The sequence below is a fragment of the Oryx dammah genome, unplaced genomic scaffold, assembly GCF_014754425.2.
Source record: "Oryx dammah isolate SB20612 unplaced genomic scaffold, SCBI_Odam_1.1 HiC_scaffold_19, whole genome shotgun sequence".
In the NCBI taxonomy this organism is placed as follows: Eukaryota; Metazoa; Chordata; class Mammalia; order Artiodactyla; family Bovidae; genus Oryx; species Oryx dammah.
This window is the reverse complement of record NW_024070203.1, coordinates 43,082,928-43,109,672: the sequence shown is the minus strand read 5'-3', so window position 1 is coordinate 43,109,672 and position 26,745 is coordinate 43,082,928. Positions and strand designations below refer to the sequence as shown.

At 38.0% G+C, this 26,745-nt stretch overlaps 1 protein-coding gene across 2 annotated transcripts in view; it reads left to right on the top strand.

Moving 5' to 3' along the window:
• Positions 1–1,418: 1,418 nt before the first annotated feature.
• Positions 1,419–26,745, top strand: part of PPP1R42 (protein phosphatase 1 regulatory subunit 42) — a 47,879-nt gene continuing 22,552 nt past the window's right edge. The window contains exons 1-5 of one of the 2 annotated variants that reach the window (XM_040261324.1): positions 1,419–1,594; positions 12,798–13,015; positions 14,348–14,514; positions 15,742–15,880; positions 17,386–17,502. In XM_040261324.1, coding sequence (XP_040117258.1) covers positions 12,887–13,015; positions 14,348–14,514; positions 15,742–15,880; positions 17,386–17,502 — 552 coding nt within the window. In that variant the 5' untranslated portion in view covers positions 1,419–1,594; positions 12,798–12,886. The remainder of the gene's footprint in view (positions 1,595–12,797; positions 13,016–14,347; positions 14,515–15,741; positions 15,881–17,385; positions 17,503–26,745) is intronic. The other variant, XM_040261323.1, reaches the window with a different exon arrangement.

The following is a 26,745-nucleotide window of genomic DNA, read 5'->3' as shown; positions in this document are numbered from 1 at the left end:
CCACTGTACTCCCACCCTAAAGATCAGAACTATTACAGTTTTCCAGCTCACAGAGTCCCTTAATGTAGATTGCTCACTTTACCAAATCCCTAATGAGCCCCCATTTCCAGGAAACTGCCTGAGAAGCGGAGACGTGTGAGCAAAGCAGAGACATTACTTTGCCAACAAAGGTCCGTCTAGTCAAAGCTATGGTTTTTCCAGTAGTCATGTATGGATGTGAGAGTTGGACTATAAAGAAAGCTGAGCACCAAAGAATTGATGCTTTTGAACTGTGGTGTTAGAGAAGACTCTTGAGAGTCCCATGGACTGAAAGGAGATCAAACCAGTCAATCCTCAAGGAAATCAGTTCTGAATATTCATTGGAAGGACTGATGCAGAAGACAAAACCAATGCTTTGGCCACCTGATGAGAAGAACTGACTCATTGGAAAAGACCATGATGCTGGGAAAGATTGAGGGCAGGAGGAGAAGGGGATGACAGAGGGTGAGATGGTTGGATAGCATCACCAACCTGATGGACATGAGTTTGAGCAAGCTCTAGGAATTGGTGATGGACAGGAAAGCCTGGCTTGCTGCAGTCCATGTGGTTGCAAAGAGTCAGACACTACTGAGCAAGTGAACTGAATGAGCCCTAGTCTTTCTATTGTCAATGTCAGTTTCTTGTTCTATTTTTCTTCTTCTCCTTCATTTGTACATTATGTATTTTCTAAATACTTGGGGGTGACTGTTAAGGTACAAGACATTTTGCCAGGTCCTGGGAATAGCAAGGTAAAAAACATAATCTTTACCCCCAAAGAATTTACTATCTTATTGGAGATATGGGTAACAAACATATTGTAGTGTGTTTGTGCTATACTAAAGAAGTTACCACATCCCAGTCGGTCGGGGGTGGGGGATAGATAAAAGTATCACTTAACAAGACTGAGAGCCTATTAGGCTTCAGGAAAAAAAAAAATGTGCTAATTCCAAGCTGATTCCTTGAATCTCAAAAGGCAAAATAAGAATTAAGGAGTAAGGGATAAACTTTCTTTTTTTAGAACAGGGCATACAGGGCCGAATGCCAAACCATAAATACTGAAGAGAGCAAGAGGCAAGCAGTGAAACTGGTCATTATAAACGGACTGGACAGTCACCCTAAAGAGTTTAGATTTTATCAGAGGAAAGGTGAAGTATGGGCTATACTTTCAGACAATTCCTTTCCTGCCCTATTATTGGGGAAACGTGGTAACCGCACTGAAACGTTCAAAGCTGATGGCAAGGAGAATCCAGTAGGGGGAAATGGTGACCTGCCAAAAACTGTTCTGGTCCACAAAAACAGTAATGTGACCGATGCTTTACGGCCTCATTCTGCTAACCGACATCCACTCGGACTCTGCCTCGCGGATACCCATCAACCCCCGGCTGCTATGTCACAGAGGAGGGAGGTCGGCGCATGGTCACAGAGGAGCGCGCTTCCAGAGAGCCTGCGACGTTTCCCGTGAGCCGCAGCCGACCAGGAGCGTCTGTCTGGTTGCTCAGCAACCGCACCAGGGAGGAGGCTGGCACCCGCGACATTCACCAAACCTGAGTTACCGACCTGGCGCGTCCCACGAACGGTGAGATGCCTTCTAGGGCGAAGTGTGGGAACCGAGGAAGCCGTAGAGCCATGTTTCTCAAACTTGCCTGCCTGTGAGACTTTCCTGGAGCACTTGTTAAAATGCGGGTTCCTAACCCTTTTCTCCAGATATCTAGAATTTCCAGAAAAAAAGTCTTAAAGTCTGTATTTCAAACCGAGGGCTAGAATCAGGCAAGGTTGGGAAACAGCTCTAGGACAGGGAGACAAGGGTGGAGGGGTAGCTGCGAAGCTGAGGGAGCGGGATCTGTGGGTTTGAAAAAGGGAAAGCCTCATACCTGGCAGTCTACAGCTTCTAATAGGTAGCTCCAAACTCAGAAGCTGTAGACTGCCAGGTATGAGGCTTTCCCTTCTGAGTGGCTTCACTTTCACTTTTCACTTTCATGTATTGAAGAAGGAAATGGCAACCCACTCCAGTGTTCTTGCCTGGAGAATCCCAGGGACGGCAGAGCCTAGTGGGATGCCGTCTATGGGGTCACACAGAGTAGGACATGACTGAAGTGACTTAGCAGCAGCAGCAAGGGAAAATATACAAACTGAATTCAGAACGGTCCCCTGCATCTGGCCTAACCTGCTGGAGCCCAAAACGATAAAAGTCAAGGGGTCTACTAAAGTGGATTCCCCAAGCACTTGTAATAGAGCAGGTCGAAGCTAATGTCCCTGGTGGCTCAGATGGTAAAAGCATTTACCTACAATGCAAGAGACCAGGGTTCAGTCCCTGGGTTGGGAAGATCCCCTGGAGAAGGAAATGACAACTGACTCCAGTACTCTTGCCTGGAAAATTCCATGGACGGAGGAGCCTGGTAGGCTACAGTCCATGGGGTCACAAAGAGTCGGACACGACTGAGCAACTTCACTTTCACTTTAAGCTGTCCCCACTAGTGATCTGGGGAGATAGAGACATCCTAGCAAGTGGATACCTGAGATAACAGATATATAGCTGGGATAAATTATGAAAAAGCAGTTTACAAAACTTTAGAAAATAATGACGCTCTTTTAAAAGAAAATCAGGGACATCTCACAAATGTTGACATAACTATTTTTATTATATTGTTCTAAAGTGTATTCAAATCCAAACTAGGTTCAGTTTAAACTCCTGAAGCTTATAATTTCTCTAAAACAAACTATAGAACCAATAAAGGTGGATATTCTATTCAGGAGATCAGCGGTGGTGTTTTGATGAAACCAAATCCTCTCTTGCGGATCTGATTGCTACAATGCACATTCTTTTGAATCAACAGTCTCTATTATTGTGTTACTGGTTGATTCAATCCTCTCCCTTTCCATATTCAAACCCCTGGGAAGCTTGCCTATGACTTGTTGATGAGGTCCATTGGCATTCCTCTGGTTTAATACATACTTCACTTATATATGACGTTAGCCTCTTTCCTTTTCTAGTTCTCTGAGGAAATTAATTTCTGTACAAACACCAACTTGTGCACTGGAATGTAGAGACAAAGTCCATTTATAGCATGGTCATTCATGAAGATCCAGATGATCCAAAATTTATGTTTTAGCCCAGGTTAGAAAACAGAGCCTGAAGGAAAAACTCATGTGATAACATTTTTGCAGGGGTTGTAATCTCAGGGAAGCAGGAGAGAGGCAGGAAAGGACTAAGAGATGGAAGGAGAGCAAATTAAGAGAGTGTATAACCCAGAAGGATGTGTCTCCTAAAAGTACTTGGGGGGAGGGGAGGGAGAAGTCATTCATGGTGCCTGTCTCCCATGAGTCGAAGTCACTCTCAAGGGACATCACTTCCTTCATAGTATAGGGCTGCTCCTGCATGGCCACCTGTATAGCAGTCCCTGCCTCAGCTGTAAGGGAAAAACCTTGGGTTGTATAACCTCTCTATGATATACATTTTTACCATAGTTATCAGTGTAGAAAATGTATTTGAAGTTTCTAGGAAAGTTTCTAGAATTTTAAGATATGGGCCAAAGAAATCATATTTTTAAAATATTTTAAATATTTTTAAAACAGTGCATTTCAACACATTAGGTACAGAGAATATAATTCCTAAAAGAATGACATTTACAATATAAACAAAAATATTTGATCCCTAAAAATGACTCAAAAAAAAAAGAAACCTTATGTGTGGCCTTAATTAGAGGAAAATTATAAAACTATTGAAAGTCATTTAAAGAAATACTTCTAAAATGGAGACATATACCATAGTAATGGAAAAGATCATTCAGAGAGATGTTGTGTGCATGCGTGCCTGCTCAGTTGTGTCTGACTCTTTGAGACCCTGTGGACTGTAGCCCACCAGGCTCCTCTGTACATGGGATTCTCCAGGCAAGAACACTGGCGGGGGTTGCCATTTCCTTCTCCAGGGGATCTTCCTGATCCAGGAATCAAACCTGCATCTCCTGTGTGTCCTTACAGTGGCAAGTAGATTCTTTACCACTGAGCCACCTAAGAAGCCCAGGTGTTAGTGCTTCACTAATTATTTCTAAATTCAATGCAATTCCTAATAAAATTCTGAGATTTTTTTATGGAACATGATAAGTTGATTTTTTTTTTACATGTATATGAAAGAGTTAAGGAGGCAAGGATTCCAGAACTGCAGCAGAATAGGGAGCCTAAACAGCAGCTACATGGGTAGAACATGTCCACTGTAACTATTTTAGAATGCTGGAGTCTGCTGCATAAAATGTGGTTCATTTCAGTCAATTTCAGATCTTACCTCTGCAATAGCTACCCATCCCCCAGACCCAACCCTGTGCAGGAAGCTGGGCAGGGGTTTCTGTAGCATCTTGCACACAGCTTACAGGGACCAGGTGGGCAGAAAGCATACTATCCACCAAATATGGAGGATCTGCCCTCCTATCACTGACTGCTGCTTCTGGTTACAGAGATGCAGACAAAGAGGTGGCACCTCTCCCCACTCTTACAAACCCCACTCCCTCTGACTGAAATGACTTTCCGGGGGATTTAAAGGGCTACTGCCTCCCTTTCCACTAACTTCCATTTATTTTTCTCTTTTTTCCTTTTTTGGAACAAGACATTAAAACACTAGGCCATTCAAAAGCAGCTGCACATAAAGGGAAAACCAGAAACTGCCCTGTACATGCCAAGAGAAAGGTTTCAGACTCAGGAAACACCTGAGAAGACCTAAGTTTACACCTCAGGCTGATCCCCAGCACAGAAATAGTCTGTAACAATCAAAAAACCAAAAACAATAATAACAAACCATAAATTCTAGAGAAGGAGGAGAATCTGATTTTCAGAGCTACAATATTATTAGATTAAAATGTCCAGTTTTCAACAACAAACAAAAGTATACAAAGAAACAGGAAAGTATGGTCTATTAAAAAATAATCAGAGATTGTCCCAGAAAGAGACCTGATAGCAGATATACTAGACAAAGACTTTAAAACAACTGTCTTAAAGATGCTCAAAAAACTAAAGAGGTAGAGAAAGTCAAGAAAATGATACATGAACAAAATGGAGATATCAATGAAAGGTAGAAAGCCTAAAAAGGAATCCTGGAGCTGAAAAGTACAATAACTGAAATGAAAAATTCATGTGTGGGTTTCAAAGGCTGATTTTAACAGGCATAAGAATCAGCCAATGAACTTGAAAAGAGGACCATGAAAATTATTGAGTCTAGGAATAGAAAAAGAAAAATACTGAGAAAAGTGAATGGAGTCTAAGGGACTTGTGATACAGCATCACACAGACCAATATATGCTTTGTGGGAGTCCCAGAAAGGAGAGCAGGAGGAAAGAAAGAAGGAGGGGAGAGAGGGAGGATTGAGTAGAGAGAATATTTGAAGAAATAATGGCTGAAACCTTTCCTAACTTGATGAAAAACATGATCAAAACATGCAAGCAGCTCACTGAACTCCCAAGTAAGATGTACTCAAGAGACCCACACTGAGACACATTATAATCAAACTTTCAAAAGACAAATCTTAAATCTTAAATGCAGCAAGAAATAACTCATTACATACAAGGAACCCCTAATAAGATTATCCACACATTATTCATCAGAAATGTTCAGGTCAGAAGACAGTGGGCATATATATTCAAAGAGCTAAAGAAAAAAAGAATCCAGTATTGGCAAAACTGTTCTTCAAAAGTCAGGCAAAAATACATTTCCAGGTAAATGAAAGCTGAGGGAGCTCACTGCACTAGACCTGCCCTGCAATAGGGAGTCCAGCAAGGTAAAATGAAAGAACACTAGTTAGTGATTTGAAGATAGTAATTCGAAGCCATATGAAGAAACTAAGATCTCAACAAAGGTAAATACATGGACAATCATAAAAGCTGGAATTTTTGTAACCGTGATTAGTAATTGCACTTTTTGTTTTTCCATGTGACTCAAGAGACTAATATGTTTTAAAACATGAGTCTAAAATCTAGTATTATTGTAACTTCAGTTTTTAACTCTCCATATTTTATTATATAATTTAAGTAATTAATATATTTAAAAGAATTATTGGTTTATGTTTTTAGGTACACTGTGTATAAAAAGGTAATTTTGTGACAACAATCAAAAAAAGTAGGGCGAGAGCTATAAAGGAACAGAGTTTTACATATTATTTAAGTTGTGCTTAGCTGCTCAATCATGTCTCACTCTTTGTAACTCCATGGACAGTAGCCCACCAGGCTTCTCTGTTCATGGGATTTTTCAGGCAAGACTACTGGGATGGGTTGCCATTTCCTTCTCCAGGGGATCTTCTTGACCTAGGGATTGAACCCATGTCTCCAGTGTCTCCTGCATTGCAGGCAGACTCTTTACCTCTAAGCCACTGGGGGAGCCCCTTTATTTAAGTTAAGCTGGCACATATTCAAATTAGAGTGATATAACTTTAGGATGGTAAATGTAATCCCCATGGTAATCATAAAGAAAACAGCTCTGGAATATACACAAAAGAAAATGAGAAAGGAATTTAGTTTTACTACAAAAAATCAACTCAACAAAAAAATAAGACAGGAAAGCAGAAAACAAGGGGCAGAAAGCTATATGGCATATAGAAAATAAATAACAAGATGACAGAGACAAACATTTTTGCACCTAATGAGAAGCTATCAAAACATATGAAGTAAAAACTGACAGCTGAAAAGATAAACAGATAATCCTACAGTACTAATTCTGCTTTCAGTATTCAATATTCTGCTTTCAGTATGGATAAAACCAGACAGAAGTAAAGAAATAGAGGTTGTAAATAACATCATAAAATAACTGGTTCTATATATACATATAAATACATAGAATGTTCCACCCAACAACAACAGCGCACACATTTTTCCAAAATGCACATGGGACATTTTCTAGGGTAAACCATATGTTAGTCCACAAATTGATAGATTCTAAAAGATAGATGTCATACAAAGTATCTTCTCTAACCATAATGGTATGAAGTAAAAAATCAGTAACAAAAAGAAAATTGGAAAATTAACAACAAGCAACACACAAATGAATCAAAAAGGAAATCACAAGAGAAATTAGAAAATACTTACAGATGAATGAAAATGAAAAACACAACATATCAAAACTCATGGGACACTATAAAATTGATACTAAGGGAAATTTATAGCTATAAATGCTGACAGGAAAATCATGAAAGATCTCAAATCAACAGGCTAACTTTACAACTAAAGGAGCTAGAAAAATAATTAAACTAAGGCTAGTAGAAAGAAGAAAATGATGAAGATTAGAGCACAGATAAATGAAATAGAGAATATAAGACAGAGAAAACCAATGAAACCAAAACCAAAAGATCAACAAAATTAACAAACTTTTAGCTAGATAGACTAAGAAGGAAAAAAAAGACACGAAGAACTAAAGTGAGAAATGAAAGTGGGGACATTACTATCAATCTACAGAAATGAAAAGTATTGTGAGAATACTATAAACAACTGTATGTCAAAAACTGGATAACCTAGATTACATAGAAAAAAATCCTAGAAACATAAAATCTACCAATACTAAATCACAGAGAAATAGAAAATCTGAATAGACATGTAACTAGGGAGAAAATTGAATCAGTAATCAAAAATCTCCCAACAAAGAAAAGCCTTGGCTCTGATGGCTTCACTGGTGAATTCAACCAACCATTTTAAGAAAAACACCAAATCTTCTCCAAGTTTTCCAAAACTTGGAGGAGAAAGGAACACATTCTTACTCATTCTGTGAGGCCAGCGTTACTGTGATACAAAAATCAAAGACATTGCAACAAAAGAAAACTACACATGTATATGTATGACTGAATCCCTTTGCTGTTCACCTAAAACTATCACAACATTGTTAGTTAAATCCGTTACACCCCAAACCAAATAAAAAGTTAAAGAAAAGAAAAAATTGAGAAGATGCAAAAGCCTGAAAAAAAAAAAAAGAAAATTACAGATCAATATCCCTTACAAGCACTGATGCAAAACGCTCAACAAAACACGACCAAACCAAATTCAGCAGCATATTAAAAAGATTATATACCATGAATAAGTGGGATATATCCCTAGAATACAAGGATGGTCAACATATAAAAACTGATTTACATAATATTTTATATTAACAGAATGAAAGAAAGAACATTTGACAAAATTCAACAACCTAAATTTTCACAATAAAAATACTCAACTAACTAGTAATAGAAGGAAACTACCTAGACATAATCAAAGCCACATATGAAAAACTCAAAGTGAACATCAGACTTAATAATGAAAGACTGAAAGCATTTCCTCTAAGGCAAGAATGCTCACTTTCAACACTTGTATTCAACAGCACACTGGAAGTACTAGCCAGAAACATTTGGCAGGAAAAAGAAATAAAAGTCATCCAAAATGGAAAAGATGAAGTAAAATTATCTCTGTTTGCAGGTAATAGGATCTAAACCATAGAAACACTAAAGATTATATATATGCATAACACAAATGTTAGAACTAATAAATGAATTCAGCAAAGTAGCAAGATAAAAAGTCAACAAATATCAGTTGCATATCTATACACAAACAACAACCTGAAAAGGAATTTTTTTTAATTCCATTTAAAGAAGCATCAGAAAGAATAAAACACTTAGGAATTAACCAAAAAGGTGAAAGATTTATACACTGAAAACTATACAACACTGCTGGAAAATAATTTAAGAGACAGAAGTAAATGAAAACATATCCCTTCTTCATGGCCTGGAAGACTTAACATTGTTAAGATGTCAGTAATACCCAAAACAATCTATAGACTTATTGCAAGCCTTATCTAAACCCCAATGATGGGTGTGTGTGTGTGTGTGTGTGTGTGTGTGTGTGTGTGTGTTTAAGAAATAGAAAAATGCATCCTAAAATTCATAAGGAACTCAAGAGATCCAAATATCCAAAACAATTTTGAAAAAGAACAAAGCTAGAGGACTTGCACTTCCTGATTACTGCAAAGTTATAGCAATCAAAACAGCATGGTACTGGAATAAAGACAGACATAAACCAATGGAATAAAATATAAATAAATCCTCACATATACAGTCAAATGATTTTTGACATGGGTGTCAAGATCATTCAATGGGGAAAGGACAGTCTTTTCAACAAATGAAGCTGGGAAAGTTGTATATCCACATGCAAAGAATGATGTTAGCGAAGTGAAGTCGTTCAGTCGTGTCCGACTCTTTGCGACCCCATGGATTGTAGCCCACAAGGCTCCTCCGTCCATGGGATTTTCCAGGCAAGAATACTGGAGTGGTTTGCCACATCCTTCTCCAGGGGATCTTCCCAACCCAGGGATCGAAGCCAGGTCTCCCTCATTGCAGGCAAACGCTTTAACCTCTGAGCCACCAGGGAAGCCCATTTAACATCAAATCAAAGATTAACTCAAAATAGATCAAAGACCTTAATGTAAGACCTGAAACTATAAAACTCTTAGAAGAAAACAAAGAGCAAAAGCTCCACGATATTGGATTTGGGAATGATTTCTTAGAAATGACATCAACAAAACAGGCAACAGGATAAAAAGTAGGCAAATTATTATATTTCATGAAAATATTTAAAATTTGTGCTATCAACAGAGTAAAAAGACAATACAGAGAATGGGAGAAAATACTTGCAAGCAATATATCTGATAAGAAATTGATATCCAGAATATGTAGAGAACTCTTAAATCTCAAATGGACAAAGAACATGAAACTGTTTGTAAATCATACATCTGATAGGGGTCTACAACTCAATAAGAAAACAACCTGATTAAAAATGGGCAAAGGACTTGAATACATTTCTGCAAAGAATATAGGCAAATGGCCAATAAGCACATAAAAAGAAGCTCAACATCACTAATTAGGGAAATGAGTATTGAAACTACAATGAGATACTACCTCAAGCCCATTAGGATGGATACTATTAAAAATACAAATAACAGAAGCTTTTAATTTTAATTAGGTCCCATTTGTTTATTTTTGCTTTTATTTCCAGAATTCTGGGAGGTGGATCATAGAGGATCCTGCTGTGGTTTATGTCGGAGAGTGTTTTGCCTATGTTCTCCTCTAGGAGTTTTATAGTTTCTGGTCTTACATTTAGATCTTTAATCCATTTTGAGTTTATCTTTGTGTGCGGTGTTAGAAAGTGATCTAGTTTCATTCTTTTACAAGTGGTTGACCAGTTTTCCCAGCACCACTTGTTAAAGAGACTGTCTTTACTCCATTGTATATTCTTGCCTCCTTTGTCAAAGATAAGGTGTCCATATGTGTGTGGATTTATCTCTGGGCTTTCTATTTTGTTCCATTGATCTATATTTCTGTCTTTGTGCCAATACCATACTGTCTTGATGACTGTGGCTTTGTAGTAGAGCCTGAAGTCAGGCAAGTTGGTTCCTCCAGTTCCATTCTTCTTTCTCAAGATTGCTTTGGCTATTCGAGGTTTTTTGTATTTCCATACAAATCTTGAAATTATTTGTTCTAGTTCTGTGAAAAATATCGCTGGTAGCTTGATAGGGATTGCATTGAATTTGTAAATTGCTTTGGATAGTATACTCATTTTCACTATATTGATTCTTCCGATCCATGAACATGGTATATTTCTCCGTCTATTAGTGTCCTCTTTGATTTCAAGGAAACCAGAATAGAAAGAGACACATGTACCCCAATGTTCATCGCAGCACTGTTTATAATAGCCAGGACATGGAAACAACCTAGATGTCCATCAGCAGATGAATGGATAAGAAAGCTGTGGTACATATACACAATGGAGTATTACTCAGCCATTAAAAATACATTTGAATCAGTTCTGATGAGATGGATGAAACTGGAGCCAATTATACAGAGTGAAGTAAGCCAGAAAGAAAAACACCAATACAGTATACTAACACATATATATGGAATTTAGAAAGATGGCAATGATGACCCTGTATGCAGGACAGCAAAAAATACACAGATGTGTATAGCGGACTTTTGGACTCAGAGGGAGAGGGAGAGGGTGAGATGATTTGGGAGAATGGCATTGAAACATGTATAATATCACGTAAGAATCGAATCACCAGTCTATGTCCGATGCAGGATACGGCATGCTTGGGGCTGGTACACAGGGATGACCCAGAGAGATGTTGTGGGGAGGGGGGTGGGAGGGGGGTTCATGTTTGGGAACACATGTACACCTGTGCTGGATTCATATCAATGTATGGCAAAACCAGTATAGAATTGTAAAGTAAAATAAAAAAAAATACAAATAACAAGTGTTAGCAAGAACGTGAGTTACTGGAACTCTTGTGCAGTTGGTTGTAATGTAAAATGGTAAATCTACTGTGGAAAACAATAGCAGTTACTCAAAAAATCAAAAGTAGAATTACCATATGATCCAGCAATTCTGCTTACATACATATACCAAAAAGAATTAAAAACAGAATCTCAAAGAGATATTTGTACACCCATGTTCACAGCAGCATTATTCACAATAGTTAAAACACAGAATCAACTCAAATGTCCATAGATGGGTGAATGGTAAACAAGATCTAGTATACATATATAATGGAATATTATTCAATAGTAAAAAAAGGAAGGAACTTCTGACTTACATTACAACAAGGATGAATATTGAGGACATTCAGTTCAGTTCAGTTCAGTCACTCAGTCGCGTCCGACTCTTTGAGACCCCATGAACTGCAGCACGCCAGGCCTTCCTGTCCATCCCCAACTCCCGGAGTTTACCCAAACTCATGTCCATTGAGTCAGTGACATTGAGGACATTACGCTAAGTGAAATAAGCCAGTCACAAAAATAAAATATTATTCCACTTATATGAGGTTCTTAGAATCATCAAAATCATAGAGACCAAGTAGAATGGTGGTTGCCTGGGCCATGGAAGACAGGTGAGCATAGGGAGTTATCGTTTAACAGGAATAGAATTTCAGTTTTACAAACTGAAAAGAATGCTAGAGATAGACTATGGCAATGGCTGTACATTATAAATATATTTAGTAAAACTGAACTGTACACTTATGAAATGGTAAAGATGATAAACTTTGTATTTGGCCACAATAAAAAAATTGGAAAAGAAAAGAAAAAAAGAGTTAGGAACCAAGACTAATCAAGGTGGAGAGATATTATAAGCAGAAGCTATATTTTTTTTAATGTAGTAAAATGTATCAAGAAATGTTTTGTTCGTGTTTTATGCTTTTTGTAAAATATAAGTTAACTCCATCCGTATCCTAATTTTAAGAGAAAGACCTATATTTCCTTCTAAATATATTAAAGTTTTGCTTTGCACATTTTGGTCTTATCTAGAAGTATTTTCACCACTGTCCTATGAATACACTAAAGGTTTTCATACCATGTGTTCTGATTTTGGTTACTAATGTACTATGGTACTAAGGTACTACAGAAAAAAGAGCCAGGAGGCCTGGTCTCATTTTCAACTGTCACTAACTTGATTGGTTTGAGACAAATCTCTGGCCCTTAATTTCTTCGTAGGAGAACACTAAATGATACTGAGGTCTTTTTCAACTCAAAGAGAGAAAAATGATCCACCCACAATAACAAGTCAACACTAGGGAGAGTAAAAGATTTAAAAGTAAAACTGAATATGCACTGTAATTTAATTTTGGTATTTTATATCTTTTTATGAAAAGAATTAAAACTATAAACTTAGAAAAAACATAACCCTAAAACTGCTTGTGAACTACTTTATCAATAGTTTTATATATTAAAAAGTCAAAGTAATTTTTCCTAAATTGCTGTGTACATAATACTCCTTTTTTTCTTTGCTTTTTAGAAAGTTGGGCATAAAACAATACTTAAACTGCTTCTTAACATGGTTATCAGAAGAGAGCTATTGCCAAGAGTTTGATTTACAGAGAAGTCATGGTTCGACTGACCTTGGATCTAATTGCCAAGAACAGCAATCTTAAACCCCGAAAAGAAGAAAACACTCTACAATACCTGAAGAAAATAACTCATATAAATTTTTCAGATAAAAATATAGATGCAATTGTAAGAACTCTGAAATTATTTATTTTTATATAATTAGCAATGTAAAATATAGAAATTGGTATATCCAACTAGTTACCAAGATGTGGCTGTATTTTAAAAGATCTTAACTTAATGAAAGCTGGGATATTTTTTAGCAGAATTTCACTCCTACCTCTTGCCTACTTACTCTAACTCTACCACAACACAAAAAATGATAGACTCTTTAAAATATCTTTAAGTATTTTCTTACCTTCAAAAGTAAGTAGTGTTCATTTATATAAAGACATAAAAAAGAAATAAATTGACTTGTAATTCTTTCACATAGAGAAAACCAAGGGTGATGTGTCCTTTCTCCCTTTTTTTTCTAGACATAAGTGTTAGTCAGTCCTGTCCAACTCTCTTGACCCCCTGGACTGTAGTCCACCAGGCTCCTCTGTCCATGGGATTCTCCAGACAAGAATACTGGTGTGGGTAGCCATTCCCTTCTTCAGGGGATTTTTCTCAATCCAGGAATCGAACCCAGGTCTCTCCAATTACCCCAGCAAATTCTCTACCACCTGAGCCACCAGGGAAGCCCCTTATACATACTATACATATAGTCATATAGTTTTACAATAATGGGTCATATTGAATGTAATGTTTTAATTTTTTAATGAGATCTACAAGATATTAGTAGAGAAATTTAAAGGATATTTAATGATAGAAGCAAGGTCCTCTGATGCTGGGAGGGATTGGGGGCAGGAGGAGAAAGGGACGACAAAGGATGAGATGGCTGGATGGCATCACTGACTCGATGGACGTGAGTCTGAGTGAACTCCGGGAGCTGGTGATGGACAGGGAGGCCTGGGATTCATGGGAGCAAAGAGTTGGACACGACTGAGTAACTGAACTAAACTGAACTGAATGGTATTCCCTTTAATAGCATTATTATAGCTTATTAATCCATTGTTCTTTTATATCTAGATGATTTCCAGTGGTTTTTCAGTATCACAAACCACACAGTTTATTTCCAATCCTACAGAAAGATTAAGCCCTGATTCATAACATTGAAGCAATAATTGGTTAGATGCTTTAACTTCCAGAGGAGTCTGTTTCCAAGGAAAACTGCTTGCACTGGGAAAACCTTCCTTAGCAAAGACAATTTTATTGATAAGGTTACAGAATACTAAAGCCTAGAACTAATACTGTAATCATTCTGGTCTTATATTGACTATGCTAAGAATGGGGGAATTCTGTTCTTTTATATTAACCTTAATGAAATGTGTAGAATGGTTGAGTGAAAAGCTTTCTTGAAAACGACCCTCTAAGTTTTCATAAGAAATTAAGTATGATCTGTTTTTGTTTTCCTTTTAGGAAGATCTCTCTCTTTGTAAAAATCTTAGTGTTTTATATTTGTATGATAACCGCATTAGTCAAATCACTAACCTGAATTATGCCACCAATCTGACCCACTTATACCTACAAAACAATTGTATTTCATGTATAGAGAACCTCAGGTCATTAAAGAAACTGGAAAAACTGTAAGTGCTTTTATTTCTCAGTAATGTAATTGTCATCATTACAGTAATATTTTTGCATGCAAGCATTTCCTTTATCTGCCCCATTTTTATTCCTCTGCAGTATTGCTGTTATCTATGTAATACTCAATAATGTGTGTTCTGTAAGCCCTGGTATGCTTCTTTTGCAGGAAGGTGAGTTGTCTCAAGGGCTTATAGGGATATCTAAAACATGCTTATTTAGGCTCAACTGGTGAAAAAAGTGTCCATGGAACCCAAATGAGTTCTGTGCCTTTCAGAGTCACACATCTCAAAAGGGCAGGGTCATAGAACTGATAATGTTGATGTAGATTTGACTGTAAAAGGCATTACTGCCTATGATTTTAATTAAACAATGGGGCCCAATGGATCCAATTTCCCCATACTGGAAAAACTATCACTGCTTTCCAAAAAGCATGCCAAGGTCTCAGAATGGGGGGAAAAATTAAGGTGAGAGATGCTTATTAAAACTTCATATTGCTGTATAAAACAGATAGGCAAAAAGGATTTACTATATAACACAGGGAACTATGTTCAATATCTTGTAATAACCCATAACGGAAAAACAATCTGAAAAAAATATATATATATATATAATTGGATCACTTTGCTGTACACCTCAAACTAACACAATACTGTAAATCTACTATATATCAATTTTTAAAATGCAGATTTCTGGGTTCCAACCTAGGTAACCAAATCAGAATCTCTGGCAGTTAGGCTCAGAAATCATTTTTAAACCTATAACCCAGACGACTCTTAGGCACTCTAACACAAGAGGAGCACTGATAGAGAGGACTAGTCCAGTTCTCTCATTTTAAAAATGAACATTTCTCAGAATTAATTAATTGTAAGACTCAAATAAACCAACCTTTCACTGATTCAATACAAAAAGAACATTCTGCATGTACAGATGACCTTTGACTACTGAGGTTTTTCAGGAGAAAACACTATAGAGCTACATGGTCCATGGTCCAGTTGGTAGATCTGCAAATATGAAGTAATCAGGGATAAAGAGTGCCCACTGTAAGTGATATGCAAATTTCACTGCATGAAGGTCAGTGTCCCTAACCAGACCCCATACACACACCCAATATTCATTGGTCAACTGTATAATTTTCAAATAGTTCAATGATTTTGTTATGTTTAATCATACATATAGACCATGATATCTCAGAATGCCTACTTAAAATTTTGTTTTATATTTTGCAGATATCTGGGAGGCAATTACATTGCTGTCATAGAAGGGTTAGAAGGACTAGAAGGACTAAGAGAGCTTCATGTTGAGAGTCAGAGGCTTCCCCTTGGAGAAAAGCTCGTGTTTGATCCAAGAACCCTTCATTCTCTGGCAGTAAGGCTGCATTTGAGTATTCTGACAAAGACTATAGTGACCAATGGTTATAATGAAAAAAAAGGAAGGTAGTGAAGGTTTATCTGGATGTTGTACATACTGTGCATGTTTATATGGTCAGTTGAGAATTTGAGGGCTAAAACTAATTTTTCCTACATAATTTATTTGGCTGCACTGGGCCTTAGTTGCAGCACATGGGATCTTAGTTGTGGCATGGGAAATCTAGTTCCCTGTCCAGGGATTGAACCCCAGGCCCCCTACACTGGGGCTTCCTTGGTGGCTCAGACAGTAAAGAATCTGCCTGCAATGCAGGAGACCTAGGTTCAATCCCTGGGTGGTGAAGATCCCCTGGAGAAGGGAATGGCTACCAACTCCAGTATTCTTGCCTGGAAAATTCCATGGAAGGAGGAGCCTACCGGGCTACAGTCCATGGGGTCGCAAAGAGTCGGATATAACTGAGCTACTAACCCTTTCACTTTCCCCTACAATGGGAGCATGGAGTCTTAACCACTGGACCACCAGGGAAGTCCTGGGTAATGCTTTAAATTGAAAAAGAAAGGAGTGACCTGATTTCTGTCCTATCCTCCCTACTCTCCTATAGAGACAACTATGTTTCAGCTCAACCTCAGCTGAACCAAGTAGACTTACCCCACTGTGGGAATGGCTAGTTCTATTACAAATTGCCGCTGAAAACACTTTTGCTTGCTCATTTTGGCATAGATTCAGGCAGGTTCTGAAATCCTATATGTAAGGCATACTTTTAAAGCTATACTTCAAGTCCTGAAAAGTATCAGGAAGTATCTTCTCTAAAGGTGGGATACCTGAGTGAGTTGTCTCCATCTTGGTAGAGAATCCTGGGCCTTAAGAGTTTAGATGCCTCTGACTTAGTGTTGCTCTATTATATACTTATGTCCTCATTAACAGCTGATTTTGAAGTTCTTATTAATTGGTAATTATTTTTTTACCTGGCTCCTGAACATACAAATTACCAAGAGAAAACTATATGGAGAGATACAGATAAAAATACAAACAAGATATTCTTTCAATTCTTGATCACGTTTCCTATTTAGAAAAACAAAGATGAAAACTGTTTCTCACTAATCTTAGTGATATTTAATACAAAAGGATAATTTGCTTAAACTAAAACAAGCATTTTTTCTACAATGTATTATTTGCTTATTGGGACATCTTTTTTCTCTCTTTCCTTCTTTCTTGGCCTCTATCTATAAATTTCTCTCATATCTTGGAAGAGAAAAATCGGATTTATGAAGGAACTTTAGACAAAAATAGTAAATTACATTACAATTACTATAGTCCTAAAAGTTTCATCAGAAAAAGAAATGGCATAAAAACAAAATTTCCAAGGATTTTTATTTTCTTGTCTAAAGAGAAAAACAGGCTGAACTGATCAATTTAAAATTTTTCACAGATTAGGATTTCTGGTTTCTACATATAACATTTAAGTAGATTATTTATTAATCCTAAATTAGTTCCTTTTCTTACAGAAATCCCTCTCTATATTGAATATCAGCAATAATAATATTGATGACATAAGAGACTTAGAAATACTGGAGAACCTTAATCAGCTCATAGCAGCTGACAACCAACTTCTGCACGTGAAGGTAAGGTAAAGAAAAAAGTTTTCAATATTTACATGAAATTGTGGTTGAAAATACTTATTTTACTATAGCTATAAACTTACTTTTAAAACTATTCTAAATTTGTTCTAAAACTAGTTCATTAGTCTTTCCTTTGTGATGTGTTTATTTGCATAATTCTGCTCTTACCTGATTTTCTCTTCCATACCCCAAGATCTCCATCCCTCACCAACAGACAGATGTTTCTCTGAGAAGGAAGTATATGCTTTTTCCACTCTATGTTATTCTTCTATCAAATGTTTCCATCTAGATACTTTGCTGTCAAAGGTCCGTATAGTCCAAGCTATGATATCCCCAGTAGTCATGTACAGATGTGAAAGTTGGACCATAAAAAAGGCTGAGCACCGAAGAAATACTGCTTTTCAAACTGTTGGAGAAGACTCTTGAGAGCCCCTTGGACTACAGGGAGATCAAACCAATCAATCCTAAAGGAAATCAACCCTGAATATTCATTAGAAGGACTAATGTTGAAGCAGAAGTTCCAACACTTTGGTCACCTGATGTGAAGAGCTGACTCATTACAAAAGACCCTGATGCTAGGAAAGATTGAAGGCAGGAGGAGAAAGGGATGACAGAGAATGAGATGGTTGGATGGCATGATCAACTCAATGGACATGAGTTTCAGCAAACTCTGGGAAATGGTGAAGGACAGGGAACCCTAGGGTGCTGCAGTCTATGAGGTCGCAAGGAGCAGACACAACTGAGTGACTGAACAAGACACTAGATTTCTTGCCTCTTAACTCTGATCTCCCAATGAACGAGTTTCTAGTAACTGTAACTAGACCTGAACTCTCTCCTTGCTGCTCCTCCAAGAGAAACACCTGTATCTTTAATTTATTCTAATTTGCACTAGCTATATTCTGGTCATATTATGCCATATCATACCACATTCATTCAATTACTCATTCATTCAAACATGTATTGGGCATCTACATGTTTGCCAGGCATTATACTACTCTATGTAGATCAGAAGAAGAAAGAGTACAGTCCCAGGAAATTAAAAAAAGTCAACAAGTGATCAGACTACAATGTGGTTCTGTTTTCATAAGTATCACTAACTTAGCCTAGGGCTAGGGAAGACTTCCTGGAACCAGTCATTTGTGAGCTGAACCACTGCCAATACCTCATAGTTTCTGGTTTGGCAATGAGGTGGCTGGGATATAATTCCTTTACATAAGACCATAGGAGGAAGAATAGGCTTCTTTCCCCCCATAAATAGAACTCTTGTTTCAAAAGCACTTACCAAAAAAAAAAAAAGCACTTTCAGACAGCTATCTGCTGACTCCAACAAAACAGTTATTCCTGGTCTTGTTTCCAAATTTAGTACTATTACCTTGCTCATCTCATAGCCACTGTAGTTGTTTACTTGCTAGGTTCTGTCCACCTCTTTGCAACCCCATGTACTGCAGCACACCAGGATTCCCTGTCCTTCACTATCTCGCAGAGTCTGCTCAGACTCATGTCCATTGCATTAGAGATGCCGTCCAACCATCTCATCCTCTGTTGCCCCCTTCTCCTCCTGCCCTCAATCTTTCCCAGCATCAGGGTCTTTTCTAATGAGTTGGCTCTTCACATCAGGTGGCCAAAGTGTTGGAGCTTCAGCTTCAGCATCAGCCCTTCCAATGAATATTCAGGGTTGATTTCCTTTAGGATTGACTGGTTTGATCTCTTTGCTGTCAAAGGGACTCTCAAGAGTCTTCTCTGGCATCACAGTTCAAAAGCATCAGTTCTTCAGTGCTTAGGCTTCTTTATAGTCCAACTCTCACATCTGTACATGACTACTGAAAAAACCATAGCTTTGACTATATGGACCTTTGTTGGTAAAGTGATGTCTCTGCTTTTTAATACGCTGTCTACGTTTGTCTACTAGCTTCCCTGGTGGCTCAGACGGTAAAGCGTCTGCCTGAAATGTGGGAGACCTGCGTTCGATCGCTGGGTTGGGAAGAAGATGCCCTGGAGAAGGAAATGGCAACCCACTCCAGTACTCTTGCCTGGAAAATCCCATGGACAAGGGAGCCTGGTAGGTTATGGTCCATGGGGTCGCAAACAGTCAGATACGACTGAGCGACTTCACTTCACTTCACATTTGTCATAACTACTGTAAGCAGCAGATAATTACTAAAATAAATATTCTACTACAGATAAATTCCCCCAAATATCAAAATGCCTTTAAGAGCAAGGACTTTTTGTCGATTTCAGGATGCCCTAGAGCTCAGGCCAGTGCCTGGCACATAGTAGACACCTACTAGTGTTTATAAAATGGATGAATACAAGAACAATTTAAAATATTCAACCATCTGGGGAAGGAATGCAAATCATTTAGTAAGTTCCGGAGGCTGAGATACACCAAAAGTTGCTTTTCCTTCCCATAGAGAAAAGATATTCACAGTGTGAGGACAAAATCTCACGTTCTTTTGCTTCTAGCAAGAAGATACACGCAATTAAAAACACTTAGACACAGCTTCTTGGATGTCTGAATACAGACTTGCCCAGGAGTCATTTGGAATGTGCTTTTATGGTCATTTTAAATCATCCTCCAAAGGCTTAGTCAAAGGGCAGGAAGGTTAGCATCAGAATATTAACTTAGTTCTCTTTATATATTCCTGGGATCAGCGTCTCCATTTTTTGGCTTTAATGTTTCCATTCTCTATACTCATTGATCAAAGTTGCCCCAAAGCTGCTGACATCAAGCCCTGTGCCATGGGAGAGAAAGCTCAATGTGCCATACATAAAGTCACTGACATCCATCCTAAGAGTCTTCAACAACAGACAGCTTTGTGCCATGGGGAAAAAGAAGTGTACATCATTAGAGAATTCTAACCAAACCACTATAATTACCGATGGCTTTTAGCACTCAAACCAGCTGCCTTTATTTGGACACTGTAGGTTCCTCAAATGCATCTACAGAAAATACATGAAATTTAAAAATGCTTCATCTCTCTGGTTCCTTGTTTTCTTATTGAGCACATAAAACAGTTCTGACACTATGTGCTTCTGAGAGCTTTCTATAACAAGGAAAGGTCCTTAGTTTTCTGCTCCTGCTGTTTCAGAGTAAAGGATTATGTGTATATAAAAATAAACGGCAATTGTGGGGGACTTGCCATATACCAAGTGCATTACATGCGTTACTTTTAACCTCTATGGAGTAGTTCAGTTTTACTCCCCTATGCGTGGGAGTAGTAAAAATTTATCATTTCATCCATGAGGAATTGAAGGTCAGTCAGGTTAAATGATTTACCCAGAAGCCAATAGCTGATAAGTAGAGGAAAATTGAGGAATAGAGTCCCAAATTCCCAAGAAGTGAGATGAAGCTAGGAAAAAGGAAAAGACTGAATAAACAGTTAAAATAAGCTCATGAACCTAGAGTCACTCTGCTTGAATTTAAATTCTGGCTGTCATTTACTAGCAGAATGACTTTTTGCAAGTTACTTCACCCAATTTTTAGTTTCTAAGCCCCAATTTTTTTATTTCCTTTATCTGTAAAATGTAAAACAACCTCAAGGTAGTTGTAAAAATCAAATGTGACAGAGACCATGAATACTTAAGAATATGCCAGGGAAAAGTACTCAGCAAATATTAACAAGTATTATCAATACCTGATTTCTCTTTTATGAGGGGAATTAACTGTTTAATATGGGAAATTTTTAATATGGAAAATTTCAAACATACAATCAAGAGAATAGCATAGTGAACTCCCTTGTGTCCATCATTCAGCTTCAACAATTAGCTACATTCAACCATTCTTGTTTCCTCTATACCTACATTCATCTCCCATATCCACTCAGGTATTTTGCTCTTTACCTCTTTTTTTTAAAGGTAAATTTTCATACATTGACAATTTTTAATTGTCAAGATTTTTTTTTTTTTTTGGCCTGCACCCCATGGCATGTGGGATCTTAGATCCCCAGCCACGGATGGAATCTCTGCCCCCTGCGGTAGAAACTCAGAATCTTAACTACTAGATCCCCGGGGAGGTCCCTAATTGTCAAGATTTATATATTACATTGGAGAAAGCAATGGCACCCCACTCCAGTACTCTTGCTTAGAAAATCCCATGGATGGAGGAGCCTGGTGGGCTGCAGTCCATGGGGTCACTAAGAGTCCAACACGACTGAGCGACTTCGCTTTCACTTTTCACTTTCATGCATTGGAGAAGGAAATGGCAACCCACTCCAGTGTTCTTGCCTGGAGAATCCCAGGGACGGGGGAGCCTGGTGGGCTGCCGTCTATGGGGTCGCACAGAGTCGGACACGACTGAAGCGACTTAGCAGCAGCAGCAGCAGCAGCAGGATGGATGCATAAGGACCTAGAGGAAGCTGGGCAAATAGCTTCTGTCCTCCCTGCTATTTGGGATTTCATTTCCTTCCCTCTCAACCCACAGCTGCCACGGACTCCTTCCACTAAGATCTTCTAGCCCTGCCATTATCTCCTATTCCCTAGTCCAAAGTCCAGGGCAGAGACTTCGGGTGAGGTGCGGGTAGAAGAGGAGTAGAGGAAAAAACAAAATAGAAGATAAATCCTGTCTTTCCATTCTCTCTATGTCCAGAGCACTTCTAATCAGCAGAATTTTCAAAACAGTTCCATATAATCTCTTGCTAAAACTCTAGTTCTGCTTCTCACCTCAGATCCATTCATGCATGCAGGCATTCACTATTTCTTCTTTTTCATTCATTCAGAACATCTACCATATGGCAGCACTTGCTAGACAAAGGGGAAGACAATAGTGAGCGAAAAAAAAAAAAAAAAAAACAGATCCAGTCCCTGAACTCAAAGAGCTCTCAGCATTGAGAGGAAGAGAAACATTAAGTACATAATTATCCAAAAACATAAGTAAAACTGTACCCCAGGCAAGTGCTATAAAGGAGCAGTATGTCACTCTGAAAGCCTATAACTAGGGGAACTACCTTAGGGAGCTGAGTGAAGGCTTCCCTTAGGAAGGCAGTGCTGAGCTGAGCTCTGAAAGAATAGAATGGCTTACCAAGTAAAGAGAATAACATGTGCAAAGGCCCTGGGGCAGGTAAGAGTAGGACCCAGGGAGCCTGCAAAAAAAGCCGTAAAGGATGCGGTCAAGTAGGGTAAGTTGCTCCCAAGAACTGAGACAAAGAAAGTATAAAATTGTCAATGTATGGCTCAGTGGTAATGTTAGTGGTGCCTGATCAAACACACCAGGTTGCAAGAGTGCCCAGTGGTTGAGGAAGCAGAGGCAGTGACCAAGACCCTTATAACTCCAAGTGTGGTCCTAGAACCAGCAGCATCAGAAAGGCAGAATCTCAACTTCTGCCCCCAGACCTACTAAAGCAGGACCTGCATTTAAACAAGATCCCTACATGATTCATAAGGACATAAAAGTTTGAAAAGAATTGGTCTGGACTACTATTTAAGGAAGTGTAGTGATGGTGGGTTAGAGATAGGATAAAGCCCAGAGGAGGTGGAGATACTAGAAATCGAAGAGAAGGATGATCCCAAGAGTAGGAGGCCTGTGGAGAGAGGAAGGGATGAGAGAACTGATTCATCTGGGAAAAGAGGTGAGACTTTTACTTTGCTGATAAAAATTGGAAAACGGAATGGAAGAGGAAGTGTGAGACCAAAGGCAAACAACTGAGAAAACTCTATGCTATATGACCCAGTTCTCTCTAATAAAAATGGTGGCAGAATCAATCACTGAAGAGGAGAAAGAAACATTTTAAGCTAAATAATACTCCATACTTTAGAAACTCCTTTTTTAACTCATAGGGGGCTCTAGTTTAAATATTTACTTTTGACTAATATTTATTTGCAGTTTTTTCCCCTGTAACTCCTTTAAATAAGAATGTGACAATGGAGACTTCCTGGCAGTCCAGTGGCTAGGACTCCATGCTCCAGATGCAGGGGGTCTGGGTTCGATCCCTGATCAGGGAAATAGATGCCACATATAGCGCAACTAAGAGTCTGCATGCCACAACTAAAGATCCCGCATGACTCAACCAAGACCTAGCACACCCAACTAAATAAATATTTTTAAAAGAATGCAACAATGTATTAAAAATATTAAATTACTGAATAACCATTTATAATAAAACCTGGATTTCTGCAAGTAACTTGATGAGCCATGAACTAGTAAAAGACCAACATTATATATCTTGCTGATACTATTAAATCAAATATCATGGCTGCAAAAATGTATAACAACTTGAAAAAAAGTTTAATCTTTACCTTCAGTTTTTATGTCTGCAAAGTTTGCTAAATCAATAAAATGATCTGAAAAGTTCATCTCACAGTCAGATATATCAGTCAGTGATTTAGTTTTCTGATGCCCATTTATCATGAGGTTAAAGCATCTTAGAATGAACAGTGGAAATCAAAAATTTGATGTGCTTGCCTTTTATAAAAACTAAATATTTGACTTACAAGATACAAACAAATAAACCACTATGGCCTGTCATGTATTTCCAGTTTCTAATTTATTCAACCTCTGCTCAATATTGATCCTGACAAACAAAGTAACTCGAAAGATAAATTTATTCACTCCACAGTTTAGTCAGGAACAAGCCCAAAATTATAGATTTTCCCAGGCAGATGATGACAGGCAGTCACAGGGATGACAAATGGCTGTCTTTAGATTTAGTTAGGACAGTTGGGCTAGACGTTTCCAATAAAGATTGGCGCATGCTGGTCAAATACAGGTTCATCAGTGGCCATCATTAATTGCAGCAAGAGCACTGCCAGTGCAGCAGGCTCCTATCCTAGAGCTTAGACACCACCCCTGCATGGGAAATAAAATCAGCTCCTTAGTATTTTGCAGCACTCTTCTAAGTGATAGCATGACATGATCATTTATCATACCGAGACTGTCCAGAGAAGTGTCTGCTCCCTTTAGCAACTTACTGAAGGGCACAAAAGTGAAAGCATTTTATGAAAGACAGGAAGGCAATGCACAACCAGAGCGTATCCAAAGGGTAATCATATTTCAACACAGGATTAGTTTAGTCTTAAATAAACATACACTGGGAGGAGGAGTATGCTGAGGGTCATTTATCAAGTGATGAACAATTAACAAAAACATACAGGACTCTTTATCCATATAAATTTTAAGGTTTTCTTATTGTTACTATAATGGGCATCATCTTCAACACAGTACAAAGATGCAATGCATAGTTCCATCCTTCCAGAGGTTTTTAAACTAAGAGAAATATAATGAAATTCTCACAGAAAATAATTACGGCTGTATCCAAAGGTGTGGAACAAATGCTGGGAAGAGGGCATAACCCATGACCCAGGACTGAAGGATGAAGTTAGAACTTTCAAAAAGAACTTTCTTTTAAGGCATCAGTTGCTTGTCAGTGGATCAGAACCTGACTCACTCTTAACGTCACTTTTTCTCTGTGTTGATCAAAATTAAGAGAGAATTAGCTCAGGGGTGCCAGGGCAGACAAAGAGGCAGAGAAATAACACATGTATTCCCTATCTGCTCTGCCTCACGCACTTTACATGCCACAGCAACTAATCCTCTAATTACCCTCACTTTATAAACGAGGTCACAGACTTGCCTAAGGTCAAATAGTAAGAAGCAATGTCAGAAAGTTTAGGATTGCTTGTACAATTGCTTATACAATTCCTTGTATTTTTCACATAACTTATTTATTTAAATCATCAGAGTCTAGCACAGAAATTAACCCATAACTCAATACATACCTGATGAATAATGAAGTAAGCAGAACTAGAAATACTACTTTATATGGGAAGACATTGATCTCTAAAAGATTAAAGTGCTCTGCAGTGGGTTCTGAAAACCCAGCTGTGCTTCTAATTATTCCCCAAAAGACAGCATTTCTTCATGTAGACACAGGCACCTATCTGGATGTTCCATTTTTGTTACCTCCTTTTACAGTTTTGGGAGGATATTTAATATGTAGAAGGGACCTTCTACCAAAGCTTCATGGTAAATATATATTCTAAAGTCTAAAGAATAAATATAGTCTTATTATATGAGATTTTTTCCAAAAATGGAAAAATGAAATATCTAAGTAACAGTAAACATGGATCAAACAAAGAATAAGGTGGAAAATACAAATAGTAAAATAGATATACAGTGCTAAATAGTATCAAGCTTTGAAGGTGAGGAAATGCTATGGGCAATAAAAATACCAGCCAATGCATTAACAATTACTTTCAGCTTAGAAATTAAGAATATGTATGTATAATTTGTATTTCCTAATTTTTCTCATATAACCTATGATAAGTTTGGTCTTGGCCTGAAGAAAACAAAAGAATCATAGGCGTTTGCCTGCTGCTATCCTCTGGAACTTTTATTAACTTTGTAATTCTCATACTCATATTCTAATGAAAAGCAATCCTCTTGGATATACACAGTATCATATGTATACAGCAGTGCTCAGAAAACCAAAAGCTCTCCACAGAATTAGTTATTATCAGTATTAATTATTATTGTCGGCAAAACATTTGCTTTAAAATCATGGTTTTGCCCTATGGAAGGTAGTTTTCCATTTTTTTGCCTATGGCCACTGAATTATTAAAAATCAATCATGGGCTACAGAGTAGAAAGAGGGGAGAAAGCAAGGAAAGGAATGACAGAAAGACAAGACATCGGAGAAAGACAGAAACACTGGATTGAAAAAAAACAGGGAGAGAGAGGAGGTGATGAGGGCAAACAGAAAGCTTGTTCTTAAAGGTGACTAATCTGTTTTTCTCACATTTATTTGGATTTTCAACCATAGAACAATTTAATCATCCCTTTAAATATCAATAAGCTGATTTTCTTATAAGCTATTAAAACATGAAAATGTTTATGATGCACATAAAACAAAACTGTACATACAGTATAACTGACAATTAAAAAATAAATCCCTATGCTCAAAAAAGAAGACTAGAAGGATACATAACACATTCAAAGTGATCTTTGGGACTTCCCTGGTGGTTCAGCAGTTGGGAATCTGCCTGCCAGTGCAGGGGACACCAGTTTGATCCCTGGTCTTGGAAGATTCCACATGCCACAGGGCAACTAAGCCAGCGTACCACAACTACTGAAACTATGCTCTAGAGCTGGTGATGCGCAACTACTGAGCCCATATGCCACAACTACTGAAGCCTGTGTGCCCCAGAGCCTGTGCCCACAAGAGACGCCACCACAATGAGAAACCTGCCACCGCAACTAGAGAGTAGCCCCTGTTCACAGCAACTAGCGAAAGTCTGCACTCAGCAACAAAGACC